This window comes from Camelus dromedarius, chromosome 9, assembly GCF_036321535.1.
Source record: "Camelus dromedarius isolate mCamDro1 chromosome 9, mCamDro1.pat, whole genome shotgun sequence".
Classification (NCBI taxonomy): domain Eukaryota; kingdom Metazoa; phylum Chordata; class Mammalia; order Artiodactyla; family Camelidae; genus Camelus; species Camelus dromedarius.
This window is the reverse complement of record NC_087444.1, coordinates 25,969,974-25,989,982: the sequence shown is the minus strand read 5'-3', so window position 1 is coordinate 25,989,982 and position 20,009 is coordinate 25,969,974. Positions and strand designations below refer to the sequence as shown.

At 39.4% G+C, this 20,009-nt stretch overlaps 1 protein-coding gene across 3 annotated transcripts in view; it reads right to left on the bottom strand.

Moving 5' to 3' along the window:
* The window catches only part of MPHOSPH6 (M-phase phosphoprotein 6), a 31,252-nt gene that overhangs the window by 2,682 nt on the left and 8,561 nt on the right, over positions 1 to 20,009 (bottom strand). The window contains exons 3-6 of one of the 3 annotated variants that reach the window (XR_010382263.1): positions 19,666 to 19,756; positions 17,129 to 17,223; positions 16,539 to 16,686; positions 4,559 to 4,694 (exon numbers count right to left, since the gene is read on the bottom strand). Coding sequence is in view for 2 of the 3 variants with exons in the window: in XM_010980491.3 (XP_010978793.3) it covers positions 16,554 to 16,686; positions 17,129 to 17,223; positions 19,666 to 19,756 (319 nt within the window). In the remaining variant the exon portion in view is untranslated. Of the gene's footprint in view, positions 1 to 4,558; positions 4,695 to 7,812; positions 10,030 to 16,538; positions 16,687 to 17,128; positions 17,224 to 19,665; positions 19,757 to 20,009 lie in introns of those variants that run through there. The other 2 variants (XM_031457993.2, XM_010980491.3) reach the window with 2 other exon arrangements.

Below are 20,009 nucleotides of genomic sequence, written 5' to 3'. Positions count from 1 at the left end.
GTGTTTGACGGGATACCTTCCCAGGGAGGTTTATAAGAGAACTGGGGAAACTCTACCAGTCTCTCCTTGTTTTAAGGTCAGAGGACTACTTTCCCCTCCTGCACAGTGGATGGGATTTCGTTAGGTCCCTAAAATCTTCTCTCATATTGAGAGGCAACATGATCTCTCTTCGTCACTAGATAACCGAGTGGCCCAAGCAGGCAGCTGACAGCACATATATTTGCCTATACCTACAGAGCTAGCTCCCTGGCAGAGGGAGAACCTGGGATGAGCTGCAGAACAGACACCTATGTTGGCAACATCCTCAAAGCCCTCTCTTCCTCTGGACTCGAGGCCAGAAACAAAAAGCTCACAACTTCCACGCCACATCCCTCCTCCTTCCATACTGTCAAGGAATAATTTTCAGAAAAGATTAAAATCTCAAATGCACAGTGAGCATGCTCCAAAGTTTTATTTAACTCATTAGTGAGAGAGCCAATGGGATGGCAGAACTGGCCTCAGAGAGGATATAAGAACTGATGAAATATAGTGCTCTTAAGATAATAGAAGTTTGCTAGAATTGGATTAGAATGACATAGAAAACTGGTTAAGGTTCGAAAGAACAATATACTCATAATGTTTGGGTCAATATTCTCTGCTGATCAGAAATCATTTGCATCTCTACTGCGTAAAAGTAATCTGCACCTTCTAAGTTTTTTTTTTTTTCTGAGTTAATATCTACCCTTACAGAGTTAGGTCTGTAATCAATATATAAGTCCACATTTCCTTGGAGAGTCAGTTGGCTCTTAGAAGGCTTTTTGACAATGCTTTGGCATGATACTAAAAAGATCACAGATGTATTTTTGCCTTATTTCCAAGTTCTGGGTAATTTTTTCATAACAATAACCAAGATAGGGATTGCTAAGCAATTAGAAATTCTTTTCCATCAAGCCTTCGATCAGGCGTCAGATACTTCTACACTACTGTGCTCAATGCAGCCACTACCATTTGATGAGAACTGGTGCAAGGGAGGAAACTGCTTGCCATCCAGCCCTCGATGATGACAGTGGCTTGGTTTAGAAGTTCCAGACAGCTTCTCCCACAGCTGGCTGATTCTGTTCCAATGACTCACGTCAAATCTCTGGCTTAGCTATGGGGAAAGACCTAAAGAAGCATCATCTCTCACTGAAAGGTGAGAGGTCAAAGGAAGTGGGAGGTCAAAGGAAGCTATTATTTTTTTCCACCCTTGATGGATGTTCACTTGCTTTTCCTAAATCAGGATTTCATGGATAAGCTGCATGGCTTCAGAGCCCTTTATCTCACACTGATGGGGTGTTTTGATTATTTCAAGTGTAGACAGTTGTGTGTTAAATGGGTGAGGAGCTTGGAAGGAGACTGGAGATTTTTTCTTAGTTACATGCTGCTAGTGACCTTATAGACTGTATGCTCCATCCATCTAGTAAATGGACTTGTTGTAATCAAGAAAAATGGGAATATTAGGCCTCTGAGGAGAAGCAATCATCCTTCATTCATTCCGAGGCAACCCCTGCTACCTACAATGTGTCAAGCTTTATTGAAGTCCGTTGGAAGCCGTCAGTGAGTCTCCCCTAGGAAGACCATGAGACCTTCAGGGGCTGCCATATAACAAGTTTCCTTTGTGAGCTACACCAAGGCTTATGTGCCTCTGCCAATAAAGGAATGTCTATCTGCCGCGGGAGGGAAGACTTCAGTAGTGTGTCAGTTGAAATGTTCTTTCTTATAATTACACAGTGTTTAAATTGTCAACAAAATCTCTTCCTTTAAAATTACACTTGACATTTATATTTCTATGCAAAACTGGGGAGAAGATGGTTCATCAGTGTTTCAAATAAGGTAAAAGAACACTAATTCAGTGTCATCATAGGTCTTTCATTTCTGTCCTGAGTGAAATGATAAGAGGGGACATGAAATTTCCCCTTTCAGGACAGCTGTGAATGGTCAGTTGAAGAAAAGTATAAAGAAAGCACAAGGAGGCAGAGGCCGAAAGTTGAGCAGGTAATACCTGCTTCATGATTTTTATGCAGTAAAGGGAAAGTGGAAGATGTGATCCATCTCTGCGTTGTGGCATCTTGTGACTTCTGCTTCTTTGTTCATTAAGAGTGAATTTCCTACCTTGCCGAGAGATGGGAGAAAAGTCCACTTTGATAGACCATGAAGTAACAGCACTGGGTGAGAAGCTATGGGAGGTAGGAGAGGGTCCAAAGCAAAGAAGACAGGCTCTGCCCTCCCAGAACTAACTGTATAGGAGGCAGGAACATACCAAGAGGTTCCTCAGCCTTGGAGGGTCAGTGTCCGCAGGGATACTGAAACTAGAGAATGTCAACAAGAGAAATGTAGGCAAGAAGATAAAAAATGATACCATGCAAATGCTAATCAATAGAATGTTGGCATGGTTATACTAATGCCAGAGAAAGTAAACTATAAGAGAAGAAGTATTTCATCCACTATACATCCTGCACACCCCACCTGGCGCCCAAATGTTTCTGCTCTGCAACTCCTGGCTGCTCTGCCTTCTCTGATCTGCCCTGGGGTGTGAACATCAAGCCAGATCATGGCTTTCCGCTTTGCCCATCCAGCCCACACCGTTGAAAGGAAGGGAGGCCTGCCTCAACACTAAACCTTAGGTTTTCTCTTTCACCTGTCACCCACTGCGTTATCAACTCCTCCTGCTCAACAGGGTTTTCTTGAGTTCCCACCTGTGCCAGGTACATCTGGGAACAAGACAGATGGCTCCCTTACTCTCTTGGGAATTGACAACATAATGAGGAAGACAAACGTGCAGCGACTAAATAAGGAGTATGAGGTAAACGCGTGATCAGTGCTATTACGTTTGAGTGTGCAGGAAGCTCTATACACCCAACACAAGGGGTTCCTGATTTTAGCTGCTTGCCAGCAGGGCTCCAACCACAAAGCCAACCACCACTGGCTCTTCTGAAAAGAAGGCAGTAGAGGATGAAACCCTTGACAGTCAGCCCCAGGTGGTGTAAGAAGGGTAACAGCTCTCTCCTGAATAACTTCTTGAAATTTCAGGCTGCTCAAGTCACTCTAACTCAGATGTCTGCTGCTCCCAGACTCTTGAGAAACAACTTCCATCCTCATCTGACACCTGTGGGGGTGCATGGCTCTGCCCACTGTGGGGGCTCAGCACCCAGGTCCGCAGGCCCTGGACCACAATGAGGAGCCTGTGCTCTGCTTTGAGGTGACAAGCTGAAGAATCATTTTTATCTGGTAATTCATTTTGAAACACCCACAGGCCAGGTGGCAGAGGTCCAAGAGGGAGTGAGGGCATCTCTGGCCAAAGCTGAGTGGATGGAGGAAAATTGCTGGGCAGGGGTATGACTGATTTTATAGCATTTAGCTTGCTGACCAGCAGATAATAGAGCTCACTGAAATCCCCTCATGCCTTTAGGCTGTGAGCTTTCATACCTACTCAGAGAAGCCTGTAAATTAGGGCCCTGAATGACTGCAGGGCTTCTGAATCCAGCCAAAGCCAGTACCCCCTTCCTGCCCCCACTAGGATAGGTTTCAGCATGGACACTAGATTCTGTAGTACCTTTTGCAAATTAGCACACAATTTTACTAATTGTCCTAGATAAACAGACATAGTGCCAAGGGTGCATGGCTTAGTAAGGGGAGCCAAGACTGGACTTTGGTCCCCTCTTACTGCCTTAGCAGGATATGTTGTGAAATGTACAACCTGTGCAACATGCATGTCAGCCTTGCTGAAATTTATGATCTCCAAGGACAGTTTCTGTCCTGCCTCTGTAAAATGCACCCTGCAAGGATAGAGTTAGCATCACACCCAAGGGGACTAAGCAAGTAGCAATTAGGGAAGAAAAGGTAGTAATTCAGCTTCAATTCTACTTCCCTGGTGAAGCATTCTGCTCTAGGGGCTCAGGAAAAGATTTTGGATCCTTAGCAGCAATTCATCAGGCACTGAATAACCAACTACACAGATTCTGATACGACACTCAGAGGGCTGGGCAAGTTTGGGGTCCCAAAGCCCAAACTAATAACCAGGAGTGTTGCTATTACCTCCTATCTTACCATCCTCAACATCTTGGAGGAGGCAGCCTGGAAAGCATTGGTAGTGGACAAAGAGGAGATTGGGATGGGAAGGCAGGGAGAAAATGAGTGGAGCAGAGGCTGGAGGTGGTGGGAGGGAATGGGGAAAACATATAGGGGAAAGGGATCAACAAGAAAAGAAGGCGGGGAAGTGGGGTGGGAAGGGACAGACTGGGAGTTTGAAATTTGTAGATACTGACAGGTATATATAGAATAGATAAACAAGATTATACTGTATAGCACAGGGAAATATACACAAGATCTTGTGGTAGCTCATGGTGAAAAAGAATGCAACAATGATTATATGTATGTTCATGTATAACTGAAAAATTGTGCTGTACACTGGAAATTGACACAACATTGTAAGCTGACTATAATGCAATAAAATAAAATTAAAAAAGGAAAAAGAAGAGAGGTGAGCAGGGGGATGAGGTGTAGCTGGGGGATAAGGAAACTTGGCTGGATAATATTTTACCTTTTTCAGGTTGAAGTTAGCACAATCTAAAATGCTGAAAGTGCTGAAGTTCTAGAGTGGTTATGGAGGACTTCTCTGAGGAGGTGACATTTAGACTGAGAGCAAATGTTGAGAAGGAATTAGTGGGTGTAATCATCTGTAACAGAAATTTTAAAAATTGAGTACAATACACACACACATACATGCTCCTTAAGCACATGGCTCGATGAGTTTTGTGAGAAATGAGTACAGCTGTACAGCCCATTCTGGTGGGAATAGAGATCAAGGTTCACTTTTTTCCTGCATAGACATCCAGTTGTTCCTTAACCATTTTTTGGAAAAAATTTTAACTTCCCCACTGAATTGCTGTCACACTTTGTATAAAATCTACTGATTGTATAGATGTGTGTATATTTCTGGACTCTCCTCTGTTCTGCTGATCTATTTGTCTATCTTATGCCAATGTCATATGCTTTTTAGTCCCTTCCCCACCCTTTTCCTATCTTTTATTGGATAAGTTTAGTTTTTTTTTACCTCCTATTTTTAACTTTTAACATATTCTATTTCCATTCCTTTGGTGGGTACTCAAAAATTTAACATACACATTTAAAGTCCTATTTTAAAAACTAATGTCTACATAAATTTGTATTTCTAGCCTCCTCTTGAATAAGATGAGGACAATTTAACTTCCTTCAAAATGCTCCCTTCCCATCTTCCATGATTTTTTTTTTCTGGTATCATTTTTAAAACCAGATAATTAGACTACTTAGCATCAATACATATTTAAAATTTCTAAATAATTACATATTTTACAATCAATGCATTGTCCAACCAATCTTTGCTGATTTCTGTTCTCACTAATTCTTCTTACATGACACAACTTCGCCTTTATTTTTCTAAGTCCATTCTTTAATACTTTTTTCAGGGAGGGTCTGTGAAGAATGATAGAACTTGATGTCTGGGTTTGTGAAAACGAATTTCAACCCAGAGATCTATACTCAAATGAACTATCATCAAGAGTGACTCCGTTTCTAAGCAGGAGTTCAAGGTCTAGTTCCCAAAGGGTTTATCTTATATAGAGCCTCATATGAGTCACACAGTTTTGTTTTGTTTTGTTCTGTTTTGTGTTCTGAAGACAATGTTTTAAAAGAAGTTTGAGGTTCACAGCAAAATTGAGGGGAAATACAGGGGAATTATGAGGTTCCTGCATACATGCATAGCCTCCTGTACTATCAACATCTCCCACTACAGTGGTGTATTTGTTACAATTGATGATCCTACATTGACACATCACAATCACCCCATGTGCAGAATTTGCCTTAAGGTTCACTCTTGGTGTTGTACATTCTGTGGGTTTGTACAAATGTATAATGACATATGTCCACCGTTGTAGTATCCACAGTCTTTTCACTGCCCTAGAAATCCTCTGTGTTCTGCCTATTCATCCATTCCCTCCTCCCACTTCCCGGCAACCACTGACCTTTTAACTGTCTCCACAGTTCTGCCTTTTCCAGAATGTTTTATAATTGTAATCATACAGTATGTAGCCTTTTCAAATTGGCTTTTCACTTAGTAATGTTCATTTAAGTTCTTCTGTGTCTTTTCCTGGCTTGATAGCTCATTTCTTCTTAGGGCTGAATAATTCCATTGTCCACATGTGCCAGTTTATTTATCCATTCACCTACTGAAGAACATCTTGGCTGCTTCCAAGTTTGGGGAATTATGAATAAAGCTGCTGTAAACATCCATGTGCAGGTTTTTGTGTGGACATATTTTCAACTCCTTTGAGTAAATACCAAGGAGCTTGATTGCTGGGTCATATGGTAAGAATATGTTTAGCTTTGTAAGAAACTGCCAAACTGTCTTCCAAAGTGGCTGTACCATTTTGCATTCCCAGGCCGCACGCTTTAATGTCTGCTTATTACCAGGGTTGAGTTCCCCTGGTGGTTGTCTCATGTTTTCAGGTTTGGCTATATGTTTTTAAACTTGGGGAGTAGTCTGCATATGTTTAGGCCTCCATCTTGACAGACTTGTTTAATGTCAGGAAAAAGCACTACCCAGGCAGAGACAAAGCAAGTGCATAAACCTTACTGTGGTGAGAGGTTTGGAGAGAAGGCCCTGTGACTGCATTGTGATTAGAGAGTGAGAGCTAATAAAGTGAAACTGCAAAGGCAGGTCCAAGTAATACAGGGTCAGGGTAAGGAGTTTGGAGTTTGTACTCAGTGTAAATGGAAAACCAAAGAAATATTTTAAGCAGAGAAAGTGACATGATCAATTTCAGATTTTAAAAAAATCTGGCGTTTATTGCTGGGTTTTGCATTCTCTACTCATCCAGCTTCTGAGAGCTCCTGATTTTACTTTCATATACATATGTCTGTTTCCACAGCCTCCAAGCATTTACATTTTGAGAATGCCTTCCAAAATATAAATAAGTTTCCAACATTAGTCTGCAGAAAAGAATCACGTTAAAGCACTGGATTAACTCTAGGTTATAAATTGTATGACTTGGGGTATAGCTCAGTGGTAGAGTGTGTGCCTAGCATGTATGAGGTCCTGGGTTGAATCCCCAGTACTGCCATGAAAAAAAAAATAAAAAAATAATAAAATTTAAATTGCATGACTCAAAGGAAGCAAACATGTAATTTGTGTTAGATTTAGCCAAATCTTGCTAAATTAAACTATATCAAGTAATTATTTAATAAATGCAGTGCAAGAAAAGAGTGAGATGGAGTAGGGAAACTATAGATTAAAAGAGACAAAAGAAATATCAATGAGTCATTATGTAAGGAACTTATATGGATCTTGACTGAACAAACGAAAAAAAGGTATTTGTTAGATAGTTAGACAATTTAATACTGACTATATACTTCATGATATTAAGAAATTCTTACTTTATATGTGATAAGTTATTTTAAAAGCCCTTATCTTTTAGACATACTTACCAAAATATTTTCAGATGAAATGGTATGACATCTGGTATTTCATTCAAAATAATATAGAGTGGGGTAAGTGGATGGAAGTATAAATGTAAAAATGTGGCTATAACTAGATAATGGTTGAAGCTGGAAAATGGGTACATGGGAATTGATGATACTCTTCTGTCTAGTTTTGTATAGATTTGAAATTCTACAATAAAAATTTTGAAATGAATTAGAAGCAATTTTCAATTTTTCAACATTCAGTAAGAAATATGATTAATCAATACAGACTTTCCAGATAAAAATATCTGCGATCCTTCTCCTTTCCAATGATTCTCTTCTTGATTTTATGTATTTTCCATCTACCTACCTACTATGTGTCAATCATCTGTCTGTCTGCCGCCTGTCTATCTATCCTTACATTGTCAGTAACAACTGTTCCAATGTCTGGTTCAGAGTCTCTTGTCTTAATTGGATTCCCCCAGAAGCAGACCCTGAGATGAGGATTCAAGTGCAAGCAGTTTATTTTGGAAGTACAGGAAACATGCAACAACATGGATAAATCTCACAACACAATGCTGAGCAAAAGAACCTGGGTACAAAAAATACATGCTGTGAGATTCCATTTATTTGAAATTTTAGAACAAACAAAACTAACATAATGTGACAGAAACAGATCAGTGGTTGCCTAGGACAGGGGTTCAGGAATTGACTACAGAGAATCACGAGGGAATTTCTAGGGTGGATGGAAACCATCTAGGTTTCCATTGCGGCTACCCAGGTGAACAAACTTTTCTATTCACTTTCGCGACTTTTGTCTGATGTCATCAAACCACAGACTTAAAATGGGTGCATCTTATCACATGTACATTTTACCTCAGTGCTGACTGAAAACAAAAATTCCTTTTACCAGTTGACAGACTGTCAAAATTAAAGAGATGTATAAAGTGACCTGAACTTTTAAAAGAGTTACTTTTAAAATCTCCTCCTTGGCCCCTTCTCAGGGAAGTTTAGTGAAGAGAGAGCTTTCCATAGTTCCTCCCCCTCCCTTCCTTCTTACAGAAGAAAGTATTCTTCATGGGAAATGAAGAGTGAGTTTGTATTTGACTTTTTATATTCAGAGTTGATTTAATATGAATTAGAATTTTTGGAACCAGTGCTAATTCTTAACATTTTTCAGTATTAAAGCCAATAAGCTTCCAACGTGCATAATTCACACTCACGAGACAGCTTTTCTTGGCTTCATAATTATTACTTCCTCTCACCTTTGGAATCATTGGCATTTATTTCGAGTCTTTCTTGTTTTTTGTAATCTCTTCATCTACGAGAGGAAAGCTCAGGGAGACTTGAGGTACTTCTTCATTTTGCTCTTCTCTTCCCAGGTATAAATAGTGGAAATATCCAATTTCTGATTTGAAAATGACTGTCTGCATGGGTGCTGGAGGGTGTTTTGAAATCCTCTCCTGTCATCCAGCTGTCTCTGCCTCAATATGAGGATAGATGATTTCAGCCTCTTTCTTTCATCAGCGAGCCTTCTGATCCAGTGGTTTCCCACTCCATTCCTACTGGAGGCTCTGGGGCTCCTGCTACTTTTGCTAGAGATGACCGAAGGAACCTTAGAATTGTGCACTTGGCCATTTGGATTGTAATGTCTGAAAATCCAGATGCCAACTTTCCCAGAATCAAGGGGATAGAGGTCATGGTCTGTCGAACAGATCTTCTGAAATCGGCTACAGTGTTATTACCCCCATCCTGTATAATAACCCCCCAGCCAGCAACCTAACATTTTGGAATTATTTTCTTCCCTTGAAATTTCTCTCCAGCAACATCTGCACTGTAGTTTATCTCATACAGCTGATCTCTCCTGGCTAATTCAGAGAAACATTTTTTCCCCCTTCTGAACCCTGTCATCCAATTCATGGGGCGGGGAGAGTTCACAGGGATTAAGAAAAACCAAATCCTAACCTCACTAGTGGCCAGAGAAATGCAAATGAAAGAAACAAGGTGCCACACCTTGTACACACAAGATTGGCAAACATTTTAAACTTGATATTTCTGTTATGTATTGCTGCATAACAAACTACCCCCTTTAAGATTTTTGGAATCTCTCTCACATAACAAAGAAGATCTAGCAGACACACCTTCAAATCCGACATGTCAAATTCAGAAAAAGGTCTTACATGGGCATTCTTGACTTTGATGATTTACCTCAACACTTATTCTAAGACCAAATTTTATTGACAACACTCCAGATTTGATCTTTGCATTTGTCACTTTCAGGACCCTTTGCGTGCTAGAAAGACCAACCACCCTGGGCCCTCACATTTTCTCTAAATTCTGATACAAAACTGAACAGTTCCTTCTGTAGCTCATGTATCTTTGTAATTTATTTTTATTTTTTTAAACCATATTTACCTATTTTAGCATAGGTAGCCATTTGTCACTTTGAACTTTCTACCTGGGAATTTCACTGGCCAGATCTTACCAGATGCCATGGGCTCAAGTGTTGACTTCTAGGAAGAAGCCTCAGATGCCTTATGTCTTCTGCTTCACAGAGAGAGTAGAATCTGGTACCTGGGTTAAATCAGAAGGGAGAAGTATATCCCAGACTAAGAATTTCGTAATTCTAACCTCCTGGGTGGGGAAAATACTGAAATTCTACTCCACTACTTTTGAACCTTGAACAAGTGAAGACTTTGTAAATATATGACTCCAGACAGAATTATCTCATAAAACAGTGAAGTATGCAAAACCTTTGAGGAGTCCAATATTTGTTAAACAAATTCACAGGAGTCACTAAAAACATTTATGTGAGATTATGTAAACAAAAAATTTTTTTCATTCAATTTACTATTATCTTTTAAATATTTACTTTTTGCAAAACCCTGCATGAGGAACTTGGCTTGGAACCAGACAAAGAAGAGTAAAGCACAGTTCCTGCTTTCAAATTGGGTAATATTTCATAAATAGGACCTAAATGAATATGTGACGACATACAGTTATATTCCAAGTGAGCAGTCATCAAATAATTGCTTTTCTAATTTTTTTTTACCATAGATCCACATGTACAATCTTTCTTAATATGGGATCACTAATGGTGAGAATATTCTATTTATGAAATTAATCATTTATGTTGAAAACAGATTGTTAATGTGAATTTAACCAGTACCATCTGTAAAAAAGTAATTTAGAAAAAAGGAAATATTAAAAAAAATGCCAGGTAGTAAATATGATTCTGAAAGATTCTGGTTGGGAAGAATTAGGGTCTTATGGGGCTAGGTTATTTTACGCCTGTTTCCCAATTCTATTCTTTTGTTTCCTCCTAGAATGTGACATGAAATAGCATAAGCTTTGGGGTCAGTAGATCTGGAATCAAATCCAGGCTCTATAACTTAAAAGCTGTGTGACACTGGGTGAGCTACTGAATGTCTCAGTACCTCAGTTTCTTCATGAGAAAAATGGAGATAATAAACTACATCCCCAGTCCATAACTCAGTGCCTGGCTGAGTGTCAGAACTCAACATTCATTAAAGAAACAAACAAATGAGTAATATCAGAAATATTCCTGGTACGTGGCTGACGTTTAATGACAAGGACCTTTTGGATGGCTCTCACAGTGAAATCAAAGCAACTACTTTTACCTTCCTTTATTTTTCTCGATACCATCTGGAATCCACCATTATCAGCTCCCTTTTTGGTTAAATACCTGCTAGGGTCTCTGATGGTCAAGGGTGGGTTTGTGTTTTATATTCTTTATGCAGTTCAGATTTTGTAACCACAGACTCCGGAATCTAGTCTATGGCCTGAACGGCACACTTGTTCCTATGTCATTGTCATTTTCAAGAATGGGTGGTTGCCATTCCAATGAAGTTAAATGAGAATTTTAGATGGGAGCAGAGAAGTGTCAGGTTCAAGGACAGAATACATTTGACATGGGTGTTATAGGTGGTCAGGTGACATCAGGACAATGATCACAGCAGAGGCTGGAGATGGGAATGTGGGAGTAAGAGCCTGCCATGAGTGGGAGAAGAGGAAGACAAGTCGCTGGGAGTCACGGTCTGCCAATATTTGTCAAATTGTTGTCTTCATTACCTGAATGGTCTTGTTTGAATCTGCTGCAATTTTGCAAAAACACAGGGTTACCCCTGCTACTTATGGGCAGACAGGGTTTTTTCCTACCATCCAAACAATGCTGATGGAGAGAAATTAGCAAGTGATACTATCCAGATTAAACATGTCTTAGGGAGAACAGTGCAAATCTGTACAAGTGAGTCAGTGAGTCCAATGAGTCCTGTCTTACAATGAATGTCTGACTCAGTACGTCTTTTTTCCTGGGGCAAGTGAAAACACAGGGCTGCATGGAAAACAAGCTAAATATGTCAGAAGGAAACTCTAGGATATAAAATCAAGCTGTTGGTTTGAAAAGTGGTGTCCCCTCTGTGCAAATAATTTATGTGTCCAAACAGAGTTAAACGAGGTAGATTCATGGGTTAATGACTTTCCTAATGATTAAAATTAAAATTAGAACTTACTGTGCAATGAGAAACTTTTAGTTCTATAAGAATTTACAGAGCCATCAAAAAATTTTAATAAACTGTTTATGTGAGGATATTCCTACAGGGAGAAGGGAGGTCAGATCACAGACTCTCTTTAAGAAGCTGCCAATACATCTTGGACTCAAATGGTAAGGTACCAGCATGTTCTCTGAGGCTGGATTGGGAAAATATAGGAGTGTTTTGGCAGGCAAGAGGGGAAACTGTTATCTTTGTAAAAGACATAGCAAAAAGTAGATGTTCTCTGGGGAATTTTTTGAAACTACCATTAGAGCTACATCTTTTCTCCCCCCTCAAATAGCCCACTCTGATAAAGTTCATCAGCCAACTTGAATGACAGTGAATGGATGGTTATTCATCTATGAGTGAAATGGTGATTGCCTTTTAAATTGCATTTTATCTCCATTAGCCAGTGGTATTCAGTTTTCCTCTCCAAGATCTGGGATGGCAAAATGTTTCAATTGCCTGATTTGGGGACCTGGTCTCTGTGGCATTAACTGCTGAAGTGTCTGCTTCTTGCACAGATAGTCCTGCTTATGGCCAGAGTCACAAACATCCCTGATCCTATTGGTGGCGTCTTCTTTAATTGGGTGCATGTTTCCCCAGAGACATGATCAAATGCTTGTATTTTATAGTATGATTAGAAATAAACCTCAGCACTGCGAGACTGAATACACAAATGGACAATGGCCAGACCACACATAAAAGTAGAACTCTGATTTATAACCTGCAGCAACGTGCCCAAGAAATCAAACATTTATCTATGATAAACAACTCAGGAAGCCAGCCTGCTAGAAGTCAGACTTGGCAGGAAGTCAGACGGTTATCTCTAGTGACAATACAGGAAGCTGAAAAATAACTTCATAACAATCACTCTCAAATGGTCAAAACGACTACTGCCCCTACTTCCAATTTAGGACCAACTAGAGAAAGAAAAATATGCATCCCTAACCAATTGCATAGGATGCCCTGTTTCTAGTTGGCTGCTCAGTTTCCCCATGCCAAAAGCCTCCAAGCAAGGCATCCCCGACCCTTCCCTTTTTTCCACTATAAAGCTTTCCCACTCCTCTGCCTGCCTTTGAGTCTGCCAGAGCACAAGCAATGGTGACTGACTCCCTTGCTATATATAGCAAGTGCAGATTAAAGTCTTTGTTCTCATTTGGTTGGTCATTGTTTCCACAGCACTAGGGTTTAAACAGACTCCGTAGGCCAACCGGTTTCCAAATTATCCAACTATCATTCATTCACTTATACTTTCACTTGAGAAACGTTTACCAAAATCTTTACTACGAGCCACATCCCTTGCTTGGTGCAACGGCAAGTGGAAAAAAGGTAAGATATAGTCCCTGCCCTAGAGGACAGTAGCTTGACAACTAAGGAGATGAACACTAGTGACTCAGCAACCGAGTCGATGAGCATTACTGTGCTGGGCAATGTTCTCCGAAAAACTGTAGGCTAGCTACTGGTGATGTGAAATAACCTCCAGGAAGTGTGAGGGGCTGAACATTTTTACTTTAAGAGTTGTAAACCTGAATGCAGATTAGAAAAAGGATTTCAAGCCCTACCAAACCCATGATTTCACAGATATTACTGCTTTGGGATGAGTCTGAATCTGTCAAAGTCTAGTCAGGAGATAAAAGCCATCCTTATTTTTAACAGGAGAAATCCAATATAAACAATTGTTAATGGGGTATTAAAAACCTCAAAAGGTAGAAAAAGAACATTAAAGGTTATCATGCAGGAAATTGCCACTCTTAGGGAAGAGGTGGAAATTGTTCAATTTAAGAAGCTTCAAGGGCCCTGGAGAGCTGAAACTCAAGACTTCCAGCAAGAAGTTGCTGCTCAGTTAAAACCAGTGTCTCCTGAGCTGGGGGGGGGGGCCCTGTAGGCCAGAGAAGGGGGCACCAGGTGGGATCGACAACTGTGACTGGAACACCAGCCTCTGTAGGAGTGAAGAGGTATTTGGTGGGTGACAAAGGAATAGGAAGCAAAGAGGAAGCAGACAGAAAGGACCAAGCCCCTTCTTTCTCCTCTAGCCTTGCCATCTCCCTCTGGGTTCCATCAGCAGATCTCAGTAAGGAGCCAGCTGGCAAAGGACAAATGGGGTTTGCTTAGTGCCAGCCTGGCACCAAAAGCTGAGTGTAAAAGAGTGTTTGAATCTGAGAAACTATAGGTTAATATCTGCTACAGTCCGTTCCTTGGGCCACTCTGCAGACACACATGCATGCATGTATCCGTGTACACACAACTAAACTTCTCAGAAGGAAAACAACTCTATTTCTGCTTAACAAATTGCAAACATCCTTTGCACAAAAGATGTTCTCACTTTTTCCAAAATCCCAGCAGACACTTTATCGGTTTCTGGGAAACAGTCACATTATTCATCTCACCTCCTGTCAGTTACAGCTAGAATTTACTCATAGTCCCATATGAATATTCTGTCATCTTAAGACTTAATAGCAAAGTTAACCCTACAAAAAAATGTACACAATAAGAGGAAGGAGAGAGAAGAAATTAGTACACACACACACACGGAAAATACGTAAAACTGCTCAGTAACCTGTTTGTCTATTTGGTCGCAAGGCTGTAGTTAATAAACTGCATTCTTTTCCTACACACTCCATGTTTCCTCTTTCCTCAGCTAGTATCTCAGGTGCTCAGGGTTGATACCTGGTAGGGTAACCCAGGATTTCATTGTTTAAAGGGTCAAAATCCTTCCCACCTCCGAGGTTGTAGTCTTCCATTAAAGTTTGTCATTGGACTTTGAAGTGCTAAAAAAAGATGTCCTGGAGAATGCTTAGGGTTCAACATCCTTCTCCATTACCCACTGTGTAGGAACAACACAAATGTTCCTTTGTTCTGAGGATCACACAAACCAGCCAGGAGAGTTAACTCCTTTGCCTGTTAGTTTAGTGGTGAAATGACCAGATTGTTTCTGTCTTAATGGGACCAGTGTTGTCTTCCCTGGTGGAAGCACTCCTTCCTTAGGAACACAGATCTCCAAACAAGAGGTCAGAATTGAAGGACAGGAAGCAAGAGGGGTTACTGGGTGTAACAGTGAGAGGAGTCACTCCGTCTCTGCTCGATTCCAGACCTTACATTCTGAGTACATGACAGCAACGGCCCACCTGAGTTGTCATTGATTCAATGCATAACTTACACTTTTAAGATAATGGAGTGTTGCACCCCTCCTAGGGCCATAACCGTTCTCACTGGACCATTCCACCATTCTCCACTGCCCACTGCTCTGGGTGATGGGGTATGTGCTAAGACTAGTGAATTCGAGACACAAGCTCCACTTCTTTTACTGTGAAATGAATTGTCTATTAGATGGGACGCGGTGCAGAATATCAGGGAGGTGAGTAAGACATTCTGTGGAATCCATTCTAATCCATGGATTGTGGTGCTGGTGAAGCACTGTGAAAAACTTCGGGGCTCTGCCCCAGGATGTAGAGGACTGGACGGTGCACCGTCCTCACCTTCACAATGAATTAGAGCCAGATAAACTTCAAATTCACAACTTTTCTCATAATTCACTAGAGAACTGAGGTCACAGAGCAATGTAAACCTGAGGAGATTCAGAGAGAGGAGACACACACCTCATTTAATTGCTAGGAACATGATTAGATGAAATCAGCATTTCTTAGAAGTCCTAGGTACATATCTCCAGATGGACAGAAAGACACAAATATACACTTAATTCCATGCGGTTCTGTATTTACTACTTAGAATAAGGTTCAGATTAGGAGATGGTCTAGTTGGTGGTAAATTCTACCAGGCTGTACCATAAGAAAATGATAATTGTTTTTGACCCAAAAAGGAAATTTCTTATGATTCAACCTAATACATCCCCGTATTCTAAATTAATGGCTGTCTTTTTAAAGTTACTAATTACATAACAGATCCAATACTTAATTAGACTAAAATCACTGTTTGAAAGTATGAGAATAGAAAAAGTATATGAAAACAGATACCTATTACAGAACAAGTTTTTTTTTGTTTGTTTTTTAATTAATTAAAGGCTTTAAACAAAAAAATATAATTCCACACAACGACAATGACTTGGTAACATGGAAATACTTCAGGCTGGAGAGGCATGTTTATTCTTGGTGAATCTGCATGTAATAAATTCTTATGACATTATATTCTAAAATATATGTACGAACTGGCTTGACATGATTAACAATTTAAAGGAGAATATAAACATAAGGGCAATTTAAACACTGGTATTAATTTATGAGTCAATTCAAGGTCAGGGACTGGAGAGTGACATTAAAAAAATCTGAGATAAAAAATCTTCAGGAAGCAACACTGTATCTATATACCTTTGAAGATCAAGGGCTAAAAGTCCATTCTTGATGAATACCATTAAGCAAAGGATGTATAACATCCACCACGTATCTGTTCCCAAAACAGCATGTTTCCAAAACTATGCATTGCTTTACAAATAAACATTACAACATTAATAACCACAGAGAAACCAACAGTGTGTTCTAAAATGTGCTCTCACAAGGCATCCCTGAGCCATACCTTAAGGCATCCATTTTAATCTTGAGGCTTTAAGAACATCTTCTTTGCTTTAACTGGTTTTATGTCTCCATTTTCATCTTCTTCGTAATTGGCCCGGTCTCTTTTTTTAGCAAACTTTTTCCCAATTGTCCCCACCAAGGTCTCATATCTGTTAAGACACACAGAACAAGTTCAGTTTCAAATAAAAAAGGTAGGAACCAAGTCCTGTCAAGAATATCAAACCAAATATGCAACAGAGAATAAGAAAAGTCAAAGCTATGATTAAAAGAAACCATCTCATTTAAAAATGTATGAATTTCTGATTAAATTCTTCACTGTATTTTATTTTTGCATTATCCTAACTAAGTTGAGATGTATATTTAAAAATATGTATTAGAAGCAGTACTAGAAATGAGTCCTCAACTGCCAGCCTGTGACAGGTATGAATCTACCCCAGGCCATATTAGAGAAAGCAGAAAGTCATCTTCCTGCTGGGGTACTCCCCTTTCAAAGAATGGCAGACCCGTAGGTCGTGGGGCAAAAACAGTGCACATGTGAGAGGCAACAAATGCTGGGCTCAGATTATAAAGTTGTTCCAAGGTAACAGTTACCTTCTGGCCATTTCTTCATCTGACACATCGAGCTCCACTGTTTCATCTTCAACAACTTCTTCTTTGTTCTTGGCATTCATCTGAAGCATTAATTTCTGAAAAATACAACAATGCTGGCTAGCAGGGCTGGAAACAGCTTGTTAAAGGAACTGGTGTCAAATGTATCTGAAAGTAAACAGTAGCCACAGAATCTCCAGGAGTAGACAAAATTTACAAGGGGTTATCTGTAATACTTTATTCTACAACATGCTAAAAGAAATCAGCTCTGAATTAAAAAAATAGTAAGACAAAGCCCTGCTAGATTAGACTTAGTGTTAATGAGTTTAAATTTGATTTGATTTGATTTGATTATTTGTTTTTTATTAAAGTATAGTTGATCTACAATGTGTTAGTTTCTGGTGTACAGCACAGCGATTCATTTATACATATATATATATTCTTAAATTGTATTTTAGATCATACATCGTATTAGTTGTATCTAAAGCAGGCACACTGCTAACAGACTATGGTGAGTAGGGGAAAGAAAAAGTAAACTTTCAGATTTCCTCTGAACTTCCCACCTTTGAGCCAAATGGAAGAAATACTACAATCAAGAGTAATGTTAAATGCAGTTTTGGGTGGTAGTTGGGAAAGGGGAGCAACAAACTGCTGGAAGAACTGGAGGGCTGGCTCTGGTATAATGGGGGGAACTGCTTCGGCTCCACACATGAGGGTGGAAAATGCACTGATTTCCACATGATGTCTACATGCCATAGGTCTCTCCTCCATCTCTTTTTCTCATATTAACCTTTCTTGATAGTTACCCTCTGACAGACTTTAAAAAAAAAATACGATACTTTCTTTATACCAAAGGCAGGGTGAGGAAGGAAAAGCAGAAGAAAAACCAGTTTCAACTAGCTTTCCCAACATTTAGAAGAGTGAAAATAAAGTAATTTCAACAACACAAGCTCTGTGAGGGCACAGACCTGCTGCATTTCCAGTGTCTCAAGAGGGCTGATGCACCACGGGTACAGACTAAATATTTACTGAATAAATAGACCGCATGGCAAGTGTCACTAGAAACAAATACAATATTAAAAAATGTGCTCTAAGTACATCCTTCTTATAATAAAGTGCTCTCAAGTTGGTATTATTCTTTCCATAACCAAGTATCTCAAACTTTTTTCACAATTTATGACAGATCTGCAAGTTGAACAGCATAAAACCTCCCAGAGAGAATGAATTCAGTGTTACAGACTGCCAGTAATTAAAGCCATTTTCTAATAACCTCCCACACCAAATTTGGAGGCCAGATCAACTCCTTTTCCCACTGGACCAGCCAAACTTTGGAGTCCTTGCCAACCCAGTACCCTAGTGTCTGGGCATCATCCACTCATTATCTTTGGTATATTTTCCCCTCTTTTACCTCACTGCCCTCTTTCTCTTCCTAAAGCTTTAAGCAGACCCAAGAGAGAAAAGTATATATTAAAAACAAACACTTGTAAAAAACAAACAAATAAAAAACACTTGTAGTGTTGATTTTGAATAAAGTAAATATAACACCTTAATTATCATATCCCTCAAAAAAAGGGGAAAAAAAGAAAAAGAAAATCAACCTACAATCTTTAAATAAATTCCAGCATTTAGTTTGGTTAACTTGTGGTTCCTTCTGGCATTCTTAGACACGTGGTTTTCAACCAGGGATGATTTTGCTCACCAAGGGACCTTTGGCAATGTTTGGAATGTCTGGATACATTTTTGGTTGTCACAACTGGGGTGTATATGTGTATCCAGTGGGTAGAGTAGAAGCCAGGGATGCTGCCCAACACCCTACAATGAACAGGACAGGCCCCACCATCAAGAATAATTTGGTTCCAAATGTTAACAGCACCAGCGCTGAGAAATCGTGCCTTTAAGTGACAGCTACAAAGCTAAAAGCTTTCTATCACAAGCCTCCATTTGGTTGGTCAAGTACCTGACAGGATGGCTTTTAATACATGAGCCGTAGTTCTAATAATTATTTGGAAATGAAGGTCTGTGCTTCTCTACAAACCTGAGGCAGGAAGCTTAAAATGAACAGCTCAGTTATGAAGTGAGTATTTACTTCTCAGACAAAATTTCCAAAGATTCATTTAAAAATCTATTTACAAGCTTGGATTAAAACTTATCCATTAAAAAGTCAAATTACTCAATTTTAAGTAACTTTTTTTTCCATTAGAAAAGACACATTTATAGATATTAGAAAATATTTTTTCATAATAGAATCATCTGAATAAAATCCTGACATTTCTCTAAAGGACCCGAGCTAAAATTCTAATACTTACAGTGGCACTGTCAGGGACTGTATACTGCTATATTAAATTATCTACTCAATTCCACCATAAAACTAGACTGCAACGCCTGCAATTTCTTTAAATAGCTACGGAAATATTTGAAGACTTGCTATTTTCTATATGATGAGGAGAAATGGTATCTGGTGGGGAAAAACCTAAACCCAATTATTAGCAGAAAGAATTCATTTGGAAAAATTTTAAATTTGAAGCAATTATATGTAATACCTCAACCTCAGGATTAAATCCTCTGAATGACATTCTTCCATAGAGAAGATCTTCACATAACAAGAAACTCTGCTCTTCTATTATGAAACTCCTAAATGAGAAAATAAACCTATATTAATAGCATATCTACTTATAACAAAACAGAGCAAATGAAAGTCAAGATTTTAAGTGAAAAATAGATCTTTTGGCTCTCAGTGGAATCAAGTAAAAATACGGTAATATTTCTGACCTAGGTTTGGAAATAAAAACTGATTAATTTGGCCAACATAAGCATTAGGAGGCAAGAGCAGCAGGGTGGAGGCACATTCTCTTCTAAACTCTACATTTAATTTGCATGAATGCCT